Genomic DNA, 18,450 nt, shown 5'->3' with positions numbered 1-18,450 from the left:
ACATTTTCTACCGTCTAATGTGTTTCGAGGCCTACATCTCGGCGAGTATTGAAGATAGGTGAAGCACGTTCAAACAAATATGATAGAAGATGGTAAGAGCCAATTGGTGGTAAAGAAATATTTCAAAAGTATTGTATATATAGCTCGATTACCACTGACTGACTGGCCCAGTGATTTAGATAGTTGTTCTCCCAGAAGGAGTCGCGGTGGGTAAAAATGATGTACGGGAGTCGTGGTCGGATGGTTCCAGTGAATACCAGAAAAATCCGAAACCTGCGAAAAATGGATTGCATCAGGTGGGACCCCGGCTGCGCGGCTAAAGTATAACACCTACCGGCAGGGTCGTCAAACTAAAAATGGCCGCCATCTTGGTCAGTTTCTACCGGAAGTGAAAAAAATTCGAAATTCGAATAAGCAAGATGGCCGCCATACAAATTTTAGAGCGTTGTAGCTCGGCAAATATTGAAGATAGGCGGAAGGTGCTCGACCAAATGTCATAGAGGGCGACGGGGGTCAACTGCCGGTGACAAATTTTTTTCAAAATGGCCGACCCAAAATTGGGACCCAAAATAAAAGTGCTCCGATCCGGTTCAAATTTCCGTGTGGTCGTGAATGGGAGTCTGCAATACAAATCTCGAATCGAAATTTCGATTTCGCCATTTTTCAAGATGGCCGCCATACATGTAAATTGTCTGCTTTTTGGCGTCATTTTTCTCCCAGAATACGGGCGGGTGGGTAAAAATGATGTAGAGGAATTATACTCGGACGGACTTAGTGAATATGAAAAAGTATCGAAACCTTCAAAATATGCTCCGCATCAGGTAGGACCCCAGCTGCCCGGCCAAAGTATGCGTCTTGGCTCAAAGTCTCCAAACAAATGTTTATCCACACCCTGGGCAGTTTCTACTGGGAGTGAAAAAAATCCGAAATTCGAAGAACAAAATGGCCGCCATTCAAATTTCGGGGGCCTGTATCTCGGAAACTATTGGAGATAGGTAAATCGTGTTCAAACTAATATCGTAGACGGTGACAGGGTCTAACTGGCTTTCGAAATTATTTTTTCAAAATGGCCGATTCAAGATGGCGGCCCGGTGAAAAGGTGCTCCGGCTGAAATTTAACATTTTTCCATATTCGGGTGACAGTAATAGGAATTTGCGGTCAAATTTTCGTTTCCACCATTTTCCAATATGACCGCCATACATTTTCTACCGTTCACTGTGTTCCGAGGCCTACATCTCGGCGAGGTTTGGAGATAGACGTGAGGCGCTCAAACAAATGTACAGAATAGAACAAGCCAACTGCAAGTAAAAAAAATTTTCAAGATGGCGGACTCAAAATGGCGGCCCGAAATAAAAGTTCTCCGATCCGACTGAAATTTGATACCCGATCGTGTATGGAGGCTCATAGTATGTATCTGTGAACGAAATTTGGATTCCGTTATTTTCTAAGATGGCCGCCATAAACAATTGACTTTTCTGAATCGTCGCAGATCACTCCCACTCTAACTTAACTAAAGAGGATTCTACTGAAATATAAAGTTCAACTCCCAATTTGCCACAAGATATAAAGAAAGCCCTCGCGGCCCGCGCAGATGGCCGCCATACATGTGAATTGTCTGCTCTTTGGCGTCATTTTTCTCCCAGAATACAGGCGGGTGGGTAGAAATGATGTAGAGTAATTATAGTCGGACGGACTTAGTGAATATGAAAAAGTATCGAAACCTTCAAAATATGCTCCGCATCAGGTAAGACCACAGCTGCCTGGCCAATGTATACGTCTTGGCTCAAAGTCTCCAAACAAATGTTCATCCACAACCTGGGCAGTTTCTACCGGAAGTGAAAAAAATTCAAAATTCGAAAAACAAAATGGCGGTGTATGACTTTCAAACAAAATATGTCAAGGACCCTGGTCAGGTTCTACTGGGATCAAAAATTTTCCAATATGGCAAATTCAAAATGGCCGCCATAAACAATTGACTTTCCTCTCTGACTCTTCGCAGCTGTCAATGATATACGAGTGGATTGTTCTAAGATATTTAAAGATACGACTTGACGCGATTATACCAACTACCCCTACATGTAACTAAACTGGATCAGCCAGTAACCGAATAAAGATTTTATCTATCTATCTATCTAATCCTGCTCCCTCCCACCCAAATTCAACCAAAGAGGATTGTCTACTGAAATATAAAGTTCAACTCCCAATTTGTCACCAGATATAAAGAAAGCCCTCGCGGGCCGCTTTAGCGGCCCGGCGCATCGCGCGGCATCTAGTTACTTATATATTATTAATTAATATTATATATATTGAGTATGTTTATGCTGTATTATGTTTATTTTATATTTATTTATTTAAACTTTATTGTACAATACACTGAAGTACAAGTGGCGGACTTAATGCCTTAAGGCATTCTCTACCAGTCAACCATTGGGCCAAACAGAAAAAAAAAACACAATAGGTTGGTGCTACACTTAAACAAGAAGGACAATATACTAGAAAACTAATCGATAATTTGTATGGTATAAATAAATAACATGCTATAAACATACTTATTATACATACATAATAAACTTACATATATATTATAATAATAAATAATATGATATATGTACCCAAAAGCAACATTATACAGTGTCTTAATTTTGACAATTGTCAAACAGATGCTTGCGCAACATGCGCTTGAAAGATAATTTGGTCTGAGCTTGTCTTACACGGAGCGGGAGCGCGTTATACTGTATAAGTTAACCATAAAATTTAGGCTTATGACATTTGTTCTGTTTTAAGTGTAGCACCAACCTTTTGTTTTTTTCTGTTTGGCCCAATGGTTGACTGGTAGAGAATGCGTTATGGCATTAAGTCCGCCATTTGTACATAAATAAATAAATAAATAAATAACCACTTTTAAACACAATAGAAAACAAAATTCTAAATTTCAAGTCGTGGTTGCTTAGTGGTTTGACCTAACCGCCTATCAAGCATCGGCCGTGGGTTCAAATCCGGATTCTGATTTTCTCCAAATTTATAAAAGTTTTGCTGTTGTCACCTCAGGAACGATGAATTGTTTAATTTATTACTATAATTTCTCAACAACAACAAGCACAACAGCAAAAGTTTTCATTTTACAAGTAAATTTTAGAACAAATTATCAACTAACGAAGTGATTAGGTGCCATTTTCGCAAAACTACGATCATGTTAGTTCATACGTTATTTTATTACTTTATAACCTTCTGTATAAGTCATGTAAAGTATTAACTGTAAGGTAATTATTTATTAAGTCCACAGTCCTCAAACAGCACATATTGCTCCCATATATTACTGAAAACACTGATAAAAGACGAAAAGATATTGTCTGCCCCAAAATTATATCACCAAAATATACTTTTATTTCAAGATTTTTTGTGTTTCTTGGACCATTTTTGTACAATAAATTAAACGCCAAATATTCCATTTATAATTTCTGTTGCTTTAAAGTAAAGAAAATTCTCCAAGAAGCTCTTCAAAATATGTCCTATGAGGATACAGAGAATTTATTTATTATCGTAAAATAAATGTTATCGTGTTTAGGTGTACATTTTATTGATTGGCAATTTATTGTTTAATTTTATTTCATAACATTCTCCTAAAAAGTATTTATAATATTAACAGTATCGTTTATAATTAGTAGTACTTTTTACCTGAAATACAGGAATTTCCTATTTCAGGTACATGTGTTATTTTTACATTAAATCGCATAAGTAGTCTTTAGTTTTCTCTGTACATTATGTTACTTAATAAACAATTTTATTATTATTATTATTATATTATTACTTTTTTTCTTTCATTTACTTATCAATTGTGTTTTTTTATATATAATACCAAGTGTATATATAACAACAAGTCAAGCGCCTGATGGCAAGCTACACGCCTGTCCATAACAGTGGCACTGCCACTGCGCCCGTCACCTTGCCACATATTTTTCACACACAGTTAACAAGTCCCATGTGCCTGTAATTTCACCAGCACCCTTATCCTTCCAAACCGGAATACAGAACGCTGGCAGTACTTCCCTGGACGAACACATTCACAAGGAGCTCTATTGCTACTAAAATTTTATCTAAATCTAATAAATCTGTAATATAAATCTAAATCTAATAATTTCGCCAAGGTTAGACTACAAGGTCATACAGTACCTGCTCAGGCAAGGCACCTTGGCGTGAATACGTGCACCAGCGAGTCCCAGCCACAGTCAGCGATCTGCGGCGGCCGCAGCGCGTTCCAGTCCAGGCCGTATGTGAACTCTGAGTGGTGCCTGATCGTCTCCAGGGGCTCGCAGCCGCGCTTCAGGTCCCATATCCTAATACGCATTTTATTTTTTTTATTCACAATGGATTTTTTAGATTGCACGCACATAAGCTTAAGTAACTTACCTACTATATATCTCGTTATAAAAGAAATTTATCGCGTTATAAAAGTAGTTAATCTCTTTATAAAAGTAATTTATATGTTTATAATAATAGTTTATATGCATATAAGAAAAATCGAAAAATATGATTGTAATGCCAAAAATCGTATAACAGATTTTTTTGTTGTCTGAAGTACAACACGACCCCTAGTATTCTAGAACTCTATTCAATGCTCAAGTTAGGATTGCAGTGGAAACACAAGCACGACCCTAATGGCAGGTACTTGAGTATGATTTCGAGTGCTTTGAACCATACTCAAATCCTGACTTGAGCATTGAGTAGAGTTCTAGAATACGACGTTCAGTCCTACTTCGGAGGTGTAATGACAATAAAGTGTTGCACCACTACATATTTCAAATCAGGTGGAATTTAATTCACCAATTACTCGCTTTTATCATTAAAGAAAACATCGCCATGTAAACTTCATTTTCGCGAAAACAATAATATAGTTATTCTACATTATGACAAGAAAATACCTCGTTGTGAAATCATAAGACACTGCCGCGATGACAGAAGGCGCGTGCGGCGAAAATTGGACTCTTCTAACAGCGCATTCGCAACCTGAAATAATATAAAATCGAATAATTAATTGCATTGTACTTATACGCGTTCATCAACAATTGCATTTCGATGACTTTCTATAACAGTGGCCTCTCTCAAAATCAATTAATTCATTAAGACAGTTTAGAAACAACTCAATAATAAATTAGTATTAACTAATAACGCACAAACTCTCCATACATCATTCTTATCCGTATTATATGCTCCGCATATCATTCTTCACATCTTCCAACATTATAAAGAACACAAAAAATATAATAATTATAATTTAAAAAAAGAAATACTTTTTTGACTTATGTGCGACCCTATATCTGCCTATGTATCAACTATTTTAAATAGAAACCCCCCGTGAGACTCAGACATATTAACTAAAATTAACGGATAACTCACGTATTTAAGTCAAATTTTTGCTCGACATGTTTCGAACCAATTCGTGGTCCTTAATCATGAGATTCCGCGGCGGTGACGGAATCTCATGGTTCGACTTAAATATGTGAGTTATACGTTATTTTTAGTTAATATGTATCAACTAGTTTAAAATACGTAAGGTACAATAAAAGCTGTAATACAAGAAACTAAAACTAGAATTAAAGCGGTAAGGTGCCCAAGATCCTGGCAACATTCTCACTTTGTATGGCTATGATAATGCAATGGGCAAGGTGGCTGCCGACCCTTGGGTTTTCCAGATAGTCTATTAATTAATAATAATAAGAATGACACACACACTTGAAAATTCACACACATTACTGCCTCCGTGGTCGAACGCTTACCGCGATACAGGGTTTCTCTAGTGCGAGGGTGCCATGGACAATTTACACCCAAACTAACGAGATAAATAAATGTAGGTCATATTAATATTTCTCCCGGCCCGGGAATCGAACCCGGGACCTCTACGTGGCAGTCCAGCATGTTAACCGTTCGGCCACAGAGGCTGTTAAACTGAAGGTCCAGCGTGCAAAGGTGACGAATTTTATACTGGTCCATGTTGTTACTTATTTATTTTAACCAATGAACACGTGTTTTTTCATATTCAAAATGCACACTTACATTTGAATTAAAAAAATTAAAAAATATACTATACAGGGTGTAATCGTTAAGCATGCCCAGGGGATTATTCCATAAATATAAGAGATATCAAAAAAGTTTTAAACAGATATCGAAAGTACGTTACCTAATGACTAAATCGACATCAATAACTTTAAAAAAAATAAAACTAGACATATCCACAGTTTTGACATTAACCACTCCCATACATTTAATATGACATTCGTAGAGAGGTTTTAGTTTTCCTACTGTAAGAGGTAACAATGAGTTAGCAGATACACAAGATACAAAATTGCTATAAATAAAGTAATAAATAAAAAATATAATGGCATAGTCAATTATTTGGTCAAGTGTGAGTTGTTCATAAAAATGGATAAAATTGATATTTTTTTTTAGTGCTGATCGACTCAGTTTCATGTAAGAATCATTTCATCGACATCAGTTTAAAGCTTTTTGATATCTCTTATATTTATGGAACAATCGCCTGGGCACACTTAACGATGGCACCCTGTCAATGAATAACCATATAATAAACACCTTTTGAATCTAGGTATCTCGGACAATATAAACTACGGTACTATAAACTATACATGCTACTCAAAAATAGTGAAGAAACTACAATTCTATACGATATTCCTACCTATCGACATTCTGACTCATTAGCGTTTGCGGGACTATTTAAATAAATTATTTAATAACAGTCAAGTATTTAGTAACAGTAGAGCCTCTTGCGAAAGAGTTCGTCCAGGGAAGTATTTACTACTTACCTATGAATTTGTACACGGTTATTAAAACTCACCCTTGAGCGTGAACATGGGCGCCGTGAGCCGGCGCAGGTCCCAGCCGCGCACCAGCCCGTCCGAGCCAGCAGTGGCCAGCGCGTGCGTCTCCGCGCGACTCCAGTCGCACGACAGCACCTGCAGCACGACCACGATATCGGAACGTAGCAAACAGAACCCAATCCAGACGGGATAAAGGTCACTCACCTCAGCCTCGTGTGCTTTGACGACCGCCGCGGGTCGGGATGGCTCAGTACACGACCACAGCTTGAGGTGGCCGTCGCCAGATACCGATGCGAACGTAGCCGGTGAATGGGGGGAAAATACTGCCGTGTAGACCAGCTGCGAGTGACCTGCGAAAGTGCTGAGACACGCTTCGCGGTCCGGGTCCCACTGAAACGGTCATAATACCAAAGAGACTTAAACAACCATTACATTTTCGCAGCTAGGTGAAAATTGTAGTTAGTAAAGCCAGAGCAAAACAAAAAACACTTCCGTGGTTATTCACTAAATGATTACCACTAATATCAAGTGTCTTACCACGGTATGACTTCTTTTTGAGTCAACTCGTGACCATGGAGCGTGCAACCGTTCCGAAATATCGGGAAAATAAAAAGAAGTCATACCGTGGTAAGAAACCTGATATTAGTGATAATCAAAAAGCACTTCCCTTAAAAATAAGTGGCGCCCTACCGACACATACATAGAAATTACTAGCACACAGGTACTAGTATACTTCATTTCACTGGTTAACTTATTCTACACATAAAATTGAGCACAAAATGTAGTATTTGATAATACGTGGAAAATTTTAGGCGAGCCGGTTAAAATCGAGCTACACGAACGCCTCGCCACTGCTAGGCTATTACCCTGTAGCCTTGTTTCATCAACCTATTATACGTTCCACTACTAAGCAGGGCTCTCTGAGAAAAGTTTTGACCATAGTGATTGTGGGAAGGGGTTGTCAACCATCTTCGCATGCAGGCTTCACCATATCATAATATCAGGTAAGATTGTGTCCAAAAAATTATATACACACATCAAGTGTCTAGGTCAAACGTACCCGATATACGTTTTTGCCAATTACTGAAAATCAGGTTTTTAATTAATGTTATAACACCAATTGTTTATTTGGTCAATGTCATAATTTAAAAATAAACAAATAATTTAATAAATTTATACAGATATTTTTATTTAATTTTAATATGTATTCAAATATGTACAAACAATACCTTGATCTCTAGACACTTTTGATGTGTGAATATATATAAAAAATCAATCCCGTTAACCCGTTCATAAAAACAGCCATGATAAATTAGGTACGCAATACTGCAAGAACGTACAGTACGTCTACCATGACATTACAGTAAGTTGTTATTGTATTATATATTAGCTACCGCATACAAATATTTATTTACTTGTATTGCAATTAATAGTATACCGCATATTCGACCAAGGGTGTGTCCGAATAGCGGAATATTGGCCGAATACTATTCGCTATTCGGCCTGGTTAAGCCACGACGAAAAAATCACTTAAGTATAAACTTCAGTTATAAATGTTATGATAAATAATTTTGAACAATGAAACGAAAAAACAACTAAAATGTACAAGCTTACAATATATATGTTCTTAGTTCATGAATAAATTAATTGAATATTTCACTTCAGTTTGGTTAACTTTCAAAAACGTAATTGTATTTTATTTGCAAATAACAAGTACTTGATTTTGTTAGTGTTTATTTCGTCATGAGTAAACTACGTGCAGGTAGTTAGTAGTTTTCATTTGAAATGCAAGTTTTTTGATCTCTTCGAAAAATATTTTTTTACGTAAATTACATTTTCTTCGATCCTTCAGGTAAAGAAACGAGCAATCACGCTTTTACAATGTATGCGGTAGCATTAATAAAAAATCCATGTTGTTTGTTTTTTCTTATCTCTTCCTCCGGTTTTTTAATTCGATATTCGGCAGGCCGAATAATATTTCGACATTCGACCCAATAGCAAAAAATAAGCCGAGTAGTAACTGAATATTCGTGGCAACTCTATTATTTACACAAAGTTAGTTCTTGCGAACAATTACTTTATACAAAGTTGACAAATATTTTACGCTAGCGCCTATCAACGTCATGTACTCATAGCAGAGGTACTAACTTCAGCATAAAGGTCAAATCTATACCACCCAAACCACACTATGTGGAAATATCTCACCAGTCGCACGGTGGTGTCCCAGCTGGCGCTGAGCAGATGCGCCCTAGGCCAGTCCACGCTGCATACCTCGCCGCTGTGTCCGCGGAACACGCGCAACGGCGCGGACACGCCCACGCGCCATACGACCACTGCGCCATCGCCTGCGCCGCATGCCGCCGCACCGTCTGATGTGCCCGACCATGTCTGAACACAAATTCATACCCTACAACATGCCTTCAACTTAATACCTTACAACAATATCAACTGCAGCGTGTAGAGAGGGTTCAAAGTAATAATAACCACAACAATTATTTTGAGAAATATACACATATAGGTCTTGATATTTATAATCTCAGTACAGAGTACTAAAAAAACCGACCTCAAAAGTACGTGGAATTACTTGCTAAGTTTCATTGAAATATCCCCTAGTTCGCCACTATACAGGAATTGACACTGGAGATAATAAAAATAGGTTCTCACTACGACACTACTCAAAGTATATCGAGAGAAAAACGCCTTGAATTGGAGAAATAGCAAAATCAACTAAATAATTGCTAAAAGTAATTGCTCCTAAATTAAAGTTAGGCGCTATTTATAAAAATGAATCTTCATGCGTGAACAGCCACCCTTTGAGGTGGATGATTTTCTTCGAAATGGGACCACTATGGAAATACCCTCTTTCCAACAAAAAATAATCATGAAAATCGGTTCGCCAATACCGGAGTTATCGCGTAACATACATACTAAAAAAAAGAACATACAGTCGAATTGAGAACCTCCTCCGTTTTTGAAGTCGGTTAATAAAATGAATTGGAACCACAAAGTGCTACCGCTAACAATGTCGCGCCGTGAGTTTGTATCAGAGACGTATCCAAACGTGTCAAGCCAATGTCAATCTTAGAAATCAAAGAATATTCATTCCTCTTCCCGCAAAAAAACAATGCAATGATAAAGATGAGACAATACGTAAAGAAACTTGAATAATCTTTTTACAAACTGGGTTCTAAAACGAAAGTTCTTCTGCCTGTGTCACGTAAAGTGCCTGAATTCTCTGAACTCTTACTACAGTTATGTACTATACAAGAAAACAATGTACTATATGACAAGAAATATTATTATTAGGTAATTTTAAATTGAATTCCTTTTAATAAATGACAATTAATATATAATATTAATATATATAATTCATTTTACATTACAGGCACATGGGACTTGTCAACTTATATCTCAGGGAGACGGCAGTGGAAGTGCCCCCAGATCTTTGTGATTTAAAGCCCTGTATAGCACTGCAACTGTTATGGACAGGCATGTCGCTTACCACCACGACTTACTTGTCCTGTTTCGTGGTGTCATAAAAAATACTCTGACATTGGCATCTATGCTGTTAAAAGCAAACTAAAGCAGTTTTATATTCCAGTGCTGCCTCTTTCACAAAAAATGACAGAAATAACTTGTTGTGTAATTTTGTTAGCTCTTTCTAAATTGACTTGTGATGTAAACGCATGCCGAATTAAATTTCTGGAGTAGCCTAAGACATTGACTAATTTCACAGCTCTACAATGAAACGTAATTATTTATTCTGTACTTACTGATTATGGCACTTTGGAATGAATTGCAATGTCAGTAATGTTGTATCTAATATTTAATACACGTATTGTTTATTTTGTTCAATTGCATATAGTTATATTATTTTTGTACTTCAAGAGGACAAGGCGTTTATTGTCATTCTTATAATAAGAAAATAGGTGAAATCATAGTTTCCCAGAGTGATCCCTACCCAGTGGGCGCTGAAGTGTCCTAGGGTAGGGGCCTTGGAACCAATAGGGGGGTGTTGATGCTGTCCAGGGGGTGCTATCACATTTGAAAAACAAACCTGAATTATCTATATAAAGTACTCTACATACATATATAACTTTTTCCTTGTGATTATTTATGTTAAGTTGACATAAAAAATATTGGTTTTCAATTATTTCTTGTGGTGGTGGGCATTAAATTTTTTTTATCTTGCCTAAGTGGGCGGTGAGCCAAAAAGTCCCCAAACTTTATATATATGTACGGGTAACAGAATGCTACCAGTAACAGATTGTTTCTTTTCCGTAATAAATACTTCACAAAATTACCTTTACATTTCATATATTATCAAATTTGTATAAAAATATTCGAATTTAAGTTTATTTTATTGATATACGTTATTTACATATTATAAGTATTTCTCATGTGTATGTAGTTGTATGTACACTACCTATTATGTCGGATTTCTTATCTGTTTATTTATTTATTGTTGAGTTATGTATTGTTGTCAGTGGCTCACTCGCTTTGGATTGCTGAAAATCAGCGCCACGAAACGGTTTAAAAAAAGCCTTTTTGTGGCTAAAGCTGAGCAAGTCCCGATTGCACCAGCCACGACACGCATGACGGTGAATTAGGTACCTACTGCATTATCAATTATTTAAATTATTATTGTTTTTTTTTAATTCTTTTATTATTATTACTATTGTATCATTATTTATTTTAAACTCGCTTCTCCGAGGGCCTAAAAAAATTAATTTTGATTTATTATAATTACTATTATTGTTCCTCTGTTGTTTTGTTTATATGCGTGTCTGCGCTTGTGTAATAAACAGTTCTCTTTCTGTCTTTCAAATAAATATCCCTTCTAAGGAATTATGTGTATTTTCCCTCTATTAACATTTTGTGTGATTTTATTTGCTCTAATATTATTATGATCTAGTTTTTTGTTAGTCAGTGATTGTTTTTTTCACCTCAGGTATGATTTCCACGACAGCAGTCCGTCAAAGAAGTGGTTCCAAAAATAAATACCTTGCTTGCTGCTGCCTAAGCCCAGTGGCCGCCATTAAGGAAATAATAATAATGAAAGATAGATAGATAGATAGTGACAATCCGTGAAAGGCTGCTGGCAGCACATGGATACGGCAAGCTGAGGACCGGGTGAAATGGCGCACATTGGGAGAGGCCTATGTCTAGCAGTGGACTGCGATAGGCAGATGATGACTGATAGATAATCTAGAATATATCTGTCGATATATTGACCTAAATTATGTTTTTTTACTCCTCAAAGGCACTAACTTTAATTCTGAACCAAAATTCTATTATCTATGGTACTCGTAAAGTTTAAAATAAATAAAGTCGTATTTTTGCTCAATAAACTATCAAATATGACGCTACGCGAACGCTCTACTGCCTCCTGATTGGTTAAATTGGCCTAAAGGTCTTGCAACCAGGCCATAAACTTTTATAAAAAAAGATTCTATTATATTTTTTGGTTTTTTGTTTTGTGGCGTTTGATTCGCTTTCGTGTAAATATATGAAAAGGCTGTATTTCCCCAATAATATGTATTAAGTATGTACCCAAATAAATGGGTGAAAATTTATTAAAAAAGCTGAGTTTGTTGTCATGGATTGTTATGAAAATATACATTAATTTTATTATTGATTGTATTTCATTATTTTATTTACTCGTAGAAAAAGTATTGTAACCAATCATTTCATAATTAGGTCTTAAAATCTCGTACCTATGGCCTAAACACGGTACTCGGCTTTAAGATATAAGAATTGCATAAAATACTATTGACGAAACAAAGTTGTTATGAAAATAATCAACAATAATCTGTTAATACACAAAAACACAAATTAAACATGACGAAAACAGTTTCAATGACTTAAGTCAATTGTCTATAAAAGGTTCAATAAGCCTGTTAAGAGCTGACGCTAGAGATTACACATAACCACTCCGAAGCCATAGTAAGGCGGTTCTCATAAAGTTGTTATAACAATGTAGGAAGCTAGAATGTAATAAAGTCACATGTATTTGACTGTATCGTTGATGTCTCACTGCTGGGCATGTATCATACATCTTCCCTAAGGAGAGGGTGTAAACACTGGCTAAGCGCTATAGACCACTAAGATTAGAATGTAGTTTAGAAACTTTGTGCTTCCAGTATCAAAGTGTCCTTACTAAATAATTCTCAAAAGCTTACCTAAGAAATTTAAAAAAGAATTTCCTGTATTTGCAACATTTTCTTCTATATGGCTCACTGTTTTCAAAAATCGTCACCGGCGGCTTTAATTAAATTGTGATAATTCAATGTTAAAGAAAATGATAATATTGAAATTTGGGTCGCTTAACACGTAATGGGGTGCACGAACAGAGCCTCCCCGCACGACTTACCATTCCTATCCTGTACGTCTGACGCATCCGAGGCAACATTATCAGCATGAATGTTACGCCGATTGGCAAAACATTTCACGACAGCAAGCATTATAGTGTACGCCTTTGAAACGACAAGAAGAACACGTAATTATTTGCACTCGATTGATTGTATTCGTTAAATTATTCTAATACATTACAGCTTGCTAATCCATGAATGTATTTACATACACTTTCACTATCACGTACATGGAGTGGGTGCCTACTAATGTGTTCCTAGTTTGGTCGCTGAAGGTCAATGACGGCTTCCTGATGGCAGTAACTGTACAATCCATTATGTGACTGTAGATGTTGTCAATTAATACCTCATTCATCTCATAAACAACATCTTTCAAAGGATCTAGAAGTTAAATGTATGCTTATTGACGAGATAAATAAATGAATATTAAGTGTTTAATGGCGTTGATTGCTTTGCATGTGCAACTATGACAACAGTATAAAAATCTAGTTATAGGACCCAGGAACACATAGGCACACAATCCACACTATTATGGGCTCTGGTGAAAAGTTTACTTATTCAATAAATTTTTCTTCTTATCATATTGATAGCATAAACGTATGCTTGCCATTGTGAAAGGATTTTCTAATTTGCACAAGGTAGTTGCACCAGAGTAGGGTGCACCAGATGTACATGAAAAGAATGGTACGTTGCATGGTTCCTTTTGTGTACTCAATTTTTAACTTAATGTAGTGTTAGTTGCTGGTGTCAAATTGACTTAAATATTACAGCAGCAAAAGTATCCTAATAAATAGTATAAGTATATATATAATATGCCCCTGTAGCCTAGTGATGAGTGTCCGTAAACCCTGGGCAAGCGTTCTTCCCATCGAAAGAAGTAAAAAGAAAATCCTACCATACCATACCATGTGATAGGATGAACAAGCTGTACTCTGTGGTAATGACGGTTGCAGTGCCACTAAGAGCTTTAAAGCATTAAATCATAAATATCTGAGGGGCACTGCCTTTGCGCCCATCACCCTAAAACATAAGTTGACAAGTCCCATGTGCCTGTAATTTCACTAGCACTCCTACTGTTCAAAACCGGAACGTAGTAATGTGAGCATTACTCCTCAGTGGCCGAAATAAGTAAATTACTAGTTGTGGTGATATAAGGCTGCACAACCTATGTAATCCCACCCTAACAATAATAAGAATAATATGTAGATAATTTTTAAGTAAGATTTTTTTACCTAACTTCGGTGACAATTTCTATTATTTAAATATTGTAGAATATTATCATAAAATAGTTAGTTCAATAATAAAAATTGCCACCAAATTTAGGTAGAGAAAACTAACCCAAATATTGCCCATGTGTTTACAACATTGTCTTACCACATCAAATAGTCCATCGCTCCACTCCAACTTCTGTAACTCCAATAAGGTAGTACCATCAGGAGCTAGTTCTAGAAAGAACAGTGTTCCTCCACCAGCAAGCCCGTAATACTGACTAGTGGCGACTGCGAGCGCGTCAGGCCTGGTGCGCGAGAACCGCACACTGTACCCATGCCGTCCTGGAGTCAGGAATGTCGGCATTGCGATTGTATAGCTGCGAAATTGAAAAATTGCTAAACAACTTCATATTTTTCCACAAAACACAAATGATGTGGACAAAAATGTTTAAAGACTGCATTATTAACTTTCAGCCTTCACCTATAGCTTATTCACCAGTTTTCCATAATACCAGTCTTCAATTGCAATGTGTAGGCTTTACGTAGTTAATGTGTACCATAAAATGGCTTCGAAACACTGCTTAATAATATGCTAACCAAGGCAAAGAACAGAGTAATTTTGTTTTCAAATACAATCAAAGGGGAGGTTATTTAGTTCTACAGCCTACTTAAATGTCTGTAGAAATTTTAATATACTCTCTTATACCTAAAAAACTGTAAAATCAAAAGAAAACAATGAAGGAACTCACAGAGTTTTAGTTACATTTTCTGCCTAATTTGCTGACGTAGGGGTGTTTACTTTCAGTACACGTGACTGTCTGCATCTCTAATAGGATTCTAATTAGCCTATAGAATCAGATTTTTCAGCTTATTAATAACAAAGTGAAATATAGTCAAAAATACCCCAATAAAATTATTTCGGTCGGATCTTCAAATGTCAAACAAATTGTACGTCAAAACGACGAATGGTGTTGGGGTAACGTTCAGAAAGTTGTTTAGTGATGCGCCAAATCGATTTAAATACGACTAAACAAACGATGCGTCATCGTCATGCGACTTTTAATCCTATTTGAACTCCCACATCCTACATCCAAATCCTATTATGTCGTTATTTCATTCAAGAAACCTCACATGTTCCTCTATATAAGAGCAATATTTTTTACGAATGTCATTTCTGGTGAACGCTTCAAAACTTTCACACTCCGCTAACTCCAAAACTTTTTATAAATTCCCTGTGCTTCCCAATTTCAAACAATTTGATTTTAAAAATCAAGCAAAATGCTTGACTACATTTCCCTAGCTTTCGTGGTTGCTGTAAAAGTTTTCAAGAAAACAACTCCCAATGGAAAAATTACGGTGTACCTTGGCAAACGCGACTTCATTGATCATATGGATTACTGCGATCCCGTTGATGGAGTCGTGGTTGTTGACACCGAGTACCTGAAAGGAAGAAAAATTTATAGTCAGGTACAAAGTGAAGTGCTTCAGTGCGATTCTAAACAAGTGCAGTGATTAATAATATCCAATTTCTTGTTTAGCTTGTGACGACGTACCGCTATGGTAGGGAGGAAGATGAGGTGATGGGTGTGAAGTTTTCCAAGGAAATGGTGATTGGCCAGGACCAAGTCGTCCCAATGATTAACTCGAAGATGGAACTGACTCCTGTGCAAGAGAAGTTGCTGAAGAAGCTTGGCCCTAACGCCTTCCCTTTCACCTTCAATTTCCCTGAGATGGCGCCTAGCTCGGTAAAATTTTCAAATTGGTTCAAATAACAAATATCACTCCAACTAGAGTTTTTGATAAAAGTAAACTATTGAATAGGTAACTCTGCAACCTGCCGAGGAAGATCAAGGCAAACCTATGGGAGTTGAGTACTGCGTGAGGACTTATGTTGCTGAGAATGAAGATCAGAAGAGCCACAAGCGTAGCTCTGTTACTCTTGCTATCAAGAAGGTGAAGAATTTTTCAGTCTATTATTAGTTTAAAGTTACAGTTCCAAATACGTTAAGCCAACTTACTGATTTTCATATTTAGCTGCAACACGCACCTTCTTCTCGCGGTCGCCGTCTCCCAAGCTCTCTTGTGAGCAAGGGATTCACCTTCAGCAATGGCAAGATCAACCTTGAAGTGACCTTAGATCGTGAGATCTACTACCATGGCGAGAAGATTGCAGCGAACATCATTGTTTCCAACAACTCACGGAAAGCTGTGAGGAATATTCGCTGCATGGTCGTGCAACACGTTGAGATTACTATGATCAACTCTCAATTTAGCCGCCATGTTGCCTCTTTAGAAAGCCGTGAAGGCTGCCCTATCACACCTGGAGCAAGTTTGTCGAAGACCTTCTACCTGGTTCCATTGGCTCGCAGCAACAAAGACATCCGCGGTTTGTATTTGGAATAACTCTACGCGTTAAATTACACGCACTTCTTGGGTAGGTTACCAAAAACGATTTCAACTATACACTTTTTGTAACAGGCGTGGCTCTGGACGGCCACCTGAAGGAAGATGATGTGAACCTGGCCAGCTCTACCTTGGTAGTGGAAGGCAAATGCCCAGCTGATGCCATTGGTATTGTGGTTTCTTACTCCGTCCGAGTAAAGCTTAACTGCGGAACTCTAGGCGGAGAGCTCGTAACCGATGTGCCATTCAAGCTACTGCATCCAGCTGAAGGTAATATTTCAACACAAAGAAAATTATACAGTCATTTAAGTTTTTAAAGTTGTTTATAATTATTAAAATTGATAATTTGCCAAGATGGCCGTTCTTTTCTCCGTATTGATTAATATTTAAGGGAAATTAATTAAGTATACATTGCTCTAGGCACCGTTGAACGCCAGCGCTTTAACGCGATGAAGAAGATGCAATCCATCGAAAGACATCGCTACGAGAATTCTCTATACACCAACGAGGAGGAAGACAATATCGTGTTTGAGGACTTCGCTCGCCTTAGGATGAACGAGCCTGAATAAATGTCATCCTAAAAGTAACCCAACAAAAACAAAAAAATGAATAATTTTAAAGAAAACTTAAAAAAAAGAAACTAAGCAAGCAACTACGAAACATTTAATTTGTGCAAATAAATCCCTGTTTAGTTATGAAAAAAGTCTGCATTAGAGTTCATGTTATAATTTTTAACTGCATTAATGGCCACACCAGATGAAGTGTTTACTCTCTCTGCAAATGCATAGTTGAAAAGTTATTATAGAACTTCGTCATTGTCCACTTTCACGTCTTAATACTTATTATTGTCTTTATAATATTAAATTATTCTCCTTTTCACGTAATATTCATTTAATACTTTGTTATATCCATTCAATATACTTCGGAAATTGTATATAAAATTATACTTCATGCGAATTTTTTTAATTTAAATTATTTATGTAACAATTGGCATTATGGAATATAAACCCCTTACCTTATTTTATTATTGTAAACTAAAATTTTAATATTATAATAAATATATCACCAGGAATCACTGTCTTTATTTTATAACTTAATCTCTATACAAATTTGTAATGTTCCGAAGTAGCCACAAGAACGACCTGTGCATCACTGACATCGTACTTCGATGCAATAGAAGTCATGTCTGCATTTGCATACGTTATTGTCATTCGATAAAAAAAAGGGTTTGAAGTCCCGCCCTATTTATTCTCGTCCGTTTGTAAATGCTCCTCGTTAATACAAAGGCATAAAAATTTTTGAACACACACTGATTCTATTAGAAAATGTTGAGCGATTTTGCAGTGAAAATTTTTGAAAAACTTTTTTATTAGACAAAACTGACTTGAAAAGTGTGTTTATCTGCTTTCGGTGCATTCGTATCTACCCCAATCTGTCCAATAATAATTGAAACGAATATTGAAGACCTTTAATATGTACCTAAACACAAGAAAGCTTCTCTACAGTCTTAGTGTATAGATATAGAGGCACATTTGAGGAGTCCCTGTCTTCTGTCTGCCATTTCCATCATCAGACCGGCTCTAGGTCATTATAACATTTTAATTTCATTGGAATTACATCAATGCCTCAAGATT

General features: G+C 36.7%; 2 protein-coding genes across 2 annotated transcripts in view; one reads left to right on the top strand and one right to left on the bottom strand.

Moving 5' to 3' along the window:
• The window catches only part of LOC113236556 (peroxisomal targeting signal 2 receptor), a 17,503-nt gene extending 2,171 nt beyond the window's left edge, over positions 1–15,332 (bottom strand). Inside the window, exons 1-7 of the mRNA XM_026472690.1 lie at positions 15,163–15,332; positions 14,577–14,790; positions 9,037–9,219; positions 7,036–7,221; positions 6,849–6,966; positions 4,921–5,005; positions 4,172–4,335 (exon numbers count right to left, since the gene is read on the bottom strand). Coding sequence (XP_026328475.1) covers positions 4,176–4,335; positions 4,921–5,005; positions 6,849–6,966; positions 7,036–7,221; positions 9,037–9,219; positions 14,577–14,777 — 933 coding nt within the window. The 5' untranslated portion in view covers positions 14,778–14,790; positions 15,163–15,332 and the 3' untranslated portion in view covers positions 4,172–4,175. The remainder of the gene's footprint in view (positions 1–4,171; positions 4,336–4,920; positions 5,006–6,848; positions 6,967–7,035; positions 7,222–9,036; positions 9,220–14,576; positions 14,791–15,162) is intronic.
• Positions 15,333–15,691: 359 nt separating this feature from the next.
• Positions 15,692–17,851, top strand: LOC113236555 (arrestin homolog). Its single transcript, XM_026472689.1, has 6 exons — positions 15,692–15,880; positions 15,952–16,158; positions 16,235–16,366; positions 16,448–16,799; positions 16,892–17,086; positions 17,237–17,851. Exons 1-6 carry the CDS (start codon positions 15,692–15,694, stop codon positions 17,383–17,385), a joined length of 1,224 nt encoding a protein of 407 aa, XP_026328474.1. The 3' UTR covers positions 17,386–17,851.
• Positions 17,852–18,450: the final 599 nt, after the last annotated feature.

The sequence above is a fragment of the Hyposmocoma kahamanoa genome, unplaced genomic scaffold, assembly GCF_003589595.1.
Source record: "Hyposmocoma kahamanoa isolate Upper Pololo Valley unplaced genomic scaffold, ASM358959v1 92, whole genome shotgun sequence".
NCBI lineage: Eukaryota > Metazoa > Arthropoda > Insecta > Lepidoptera > Cosmopterigidae > Hyposmocoma > Hyposmocoma kahamanoa.
The sequence above is the reverse complement of the archived record's forward strand: the minus strand, read 5'-3'. Positions and strand labels throughout refer to the sequence as shown.

What these genes read in the sequence shown, in the direction of transcription:
- LOC113236555 (XM_026472689.1), top strand. Translation starts at nt 15,692, where the DNA reads ATGCTTGACTACATTTCCCTAGCTTTCGTGGTTGCTGTAAAAGTTTTC. An exon ending in GAAGAAAAATTTATAGTCAG is followed by an intron (nt 15,881 to 15,951) that starts GTACAAAGTGAA and finishes TTTCTTGTTTAG; the next exon opens with CTTGTGACGACGTACCGCTA. An exon ending in GCTACTGCATCCAGCTGAAG is followed by an intron (nt 17,087 to 17,236) that starts GTAATATTTCAA and finishes ACATTGCTCTAG; the next exon opens with GCACCGTTGAACGCCAGCGC.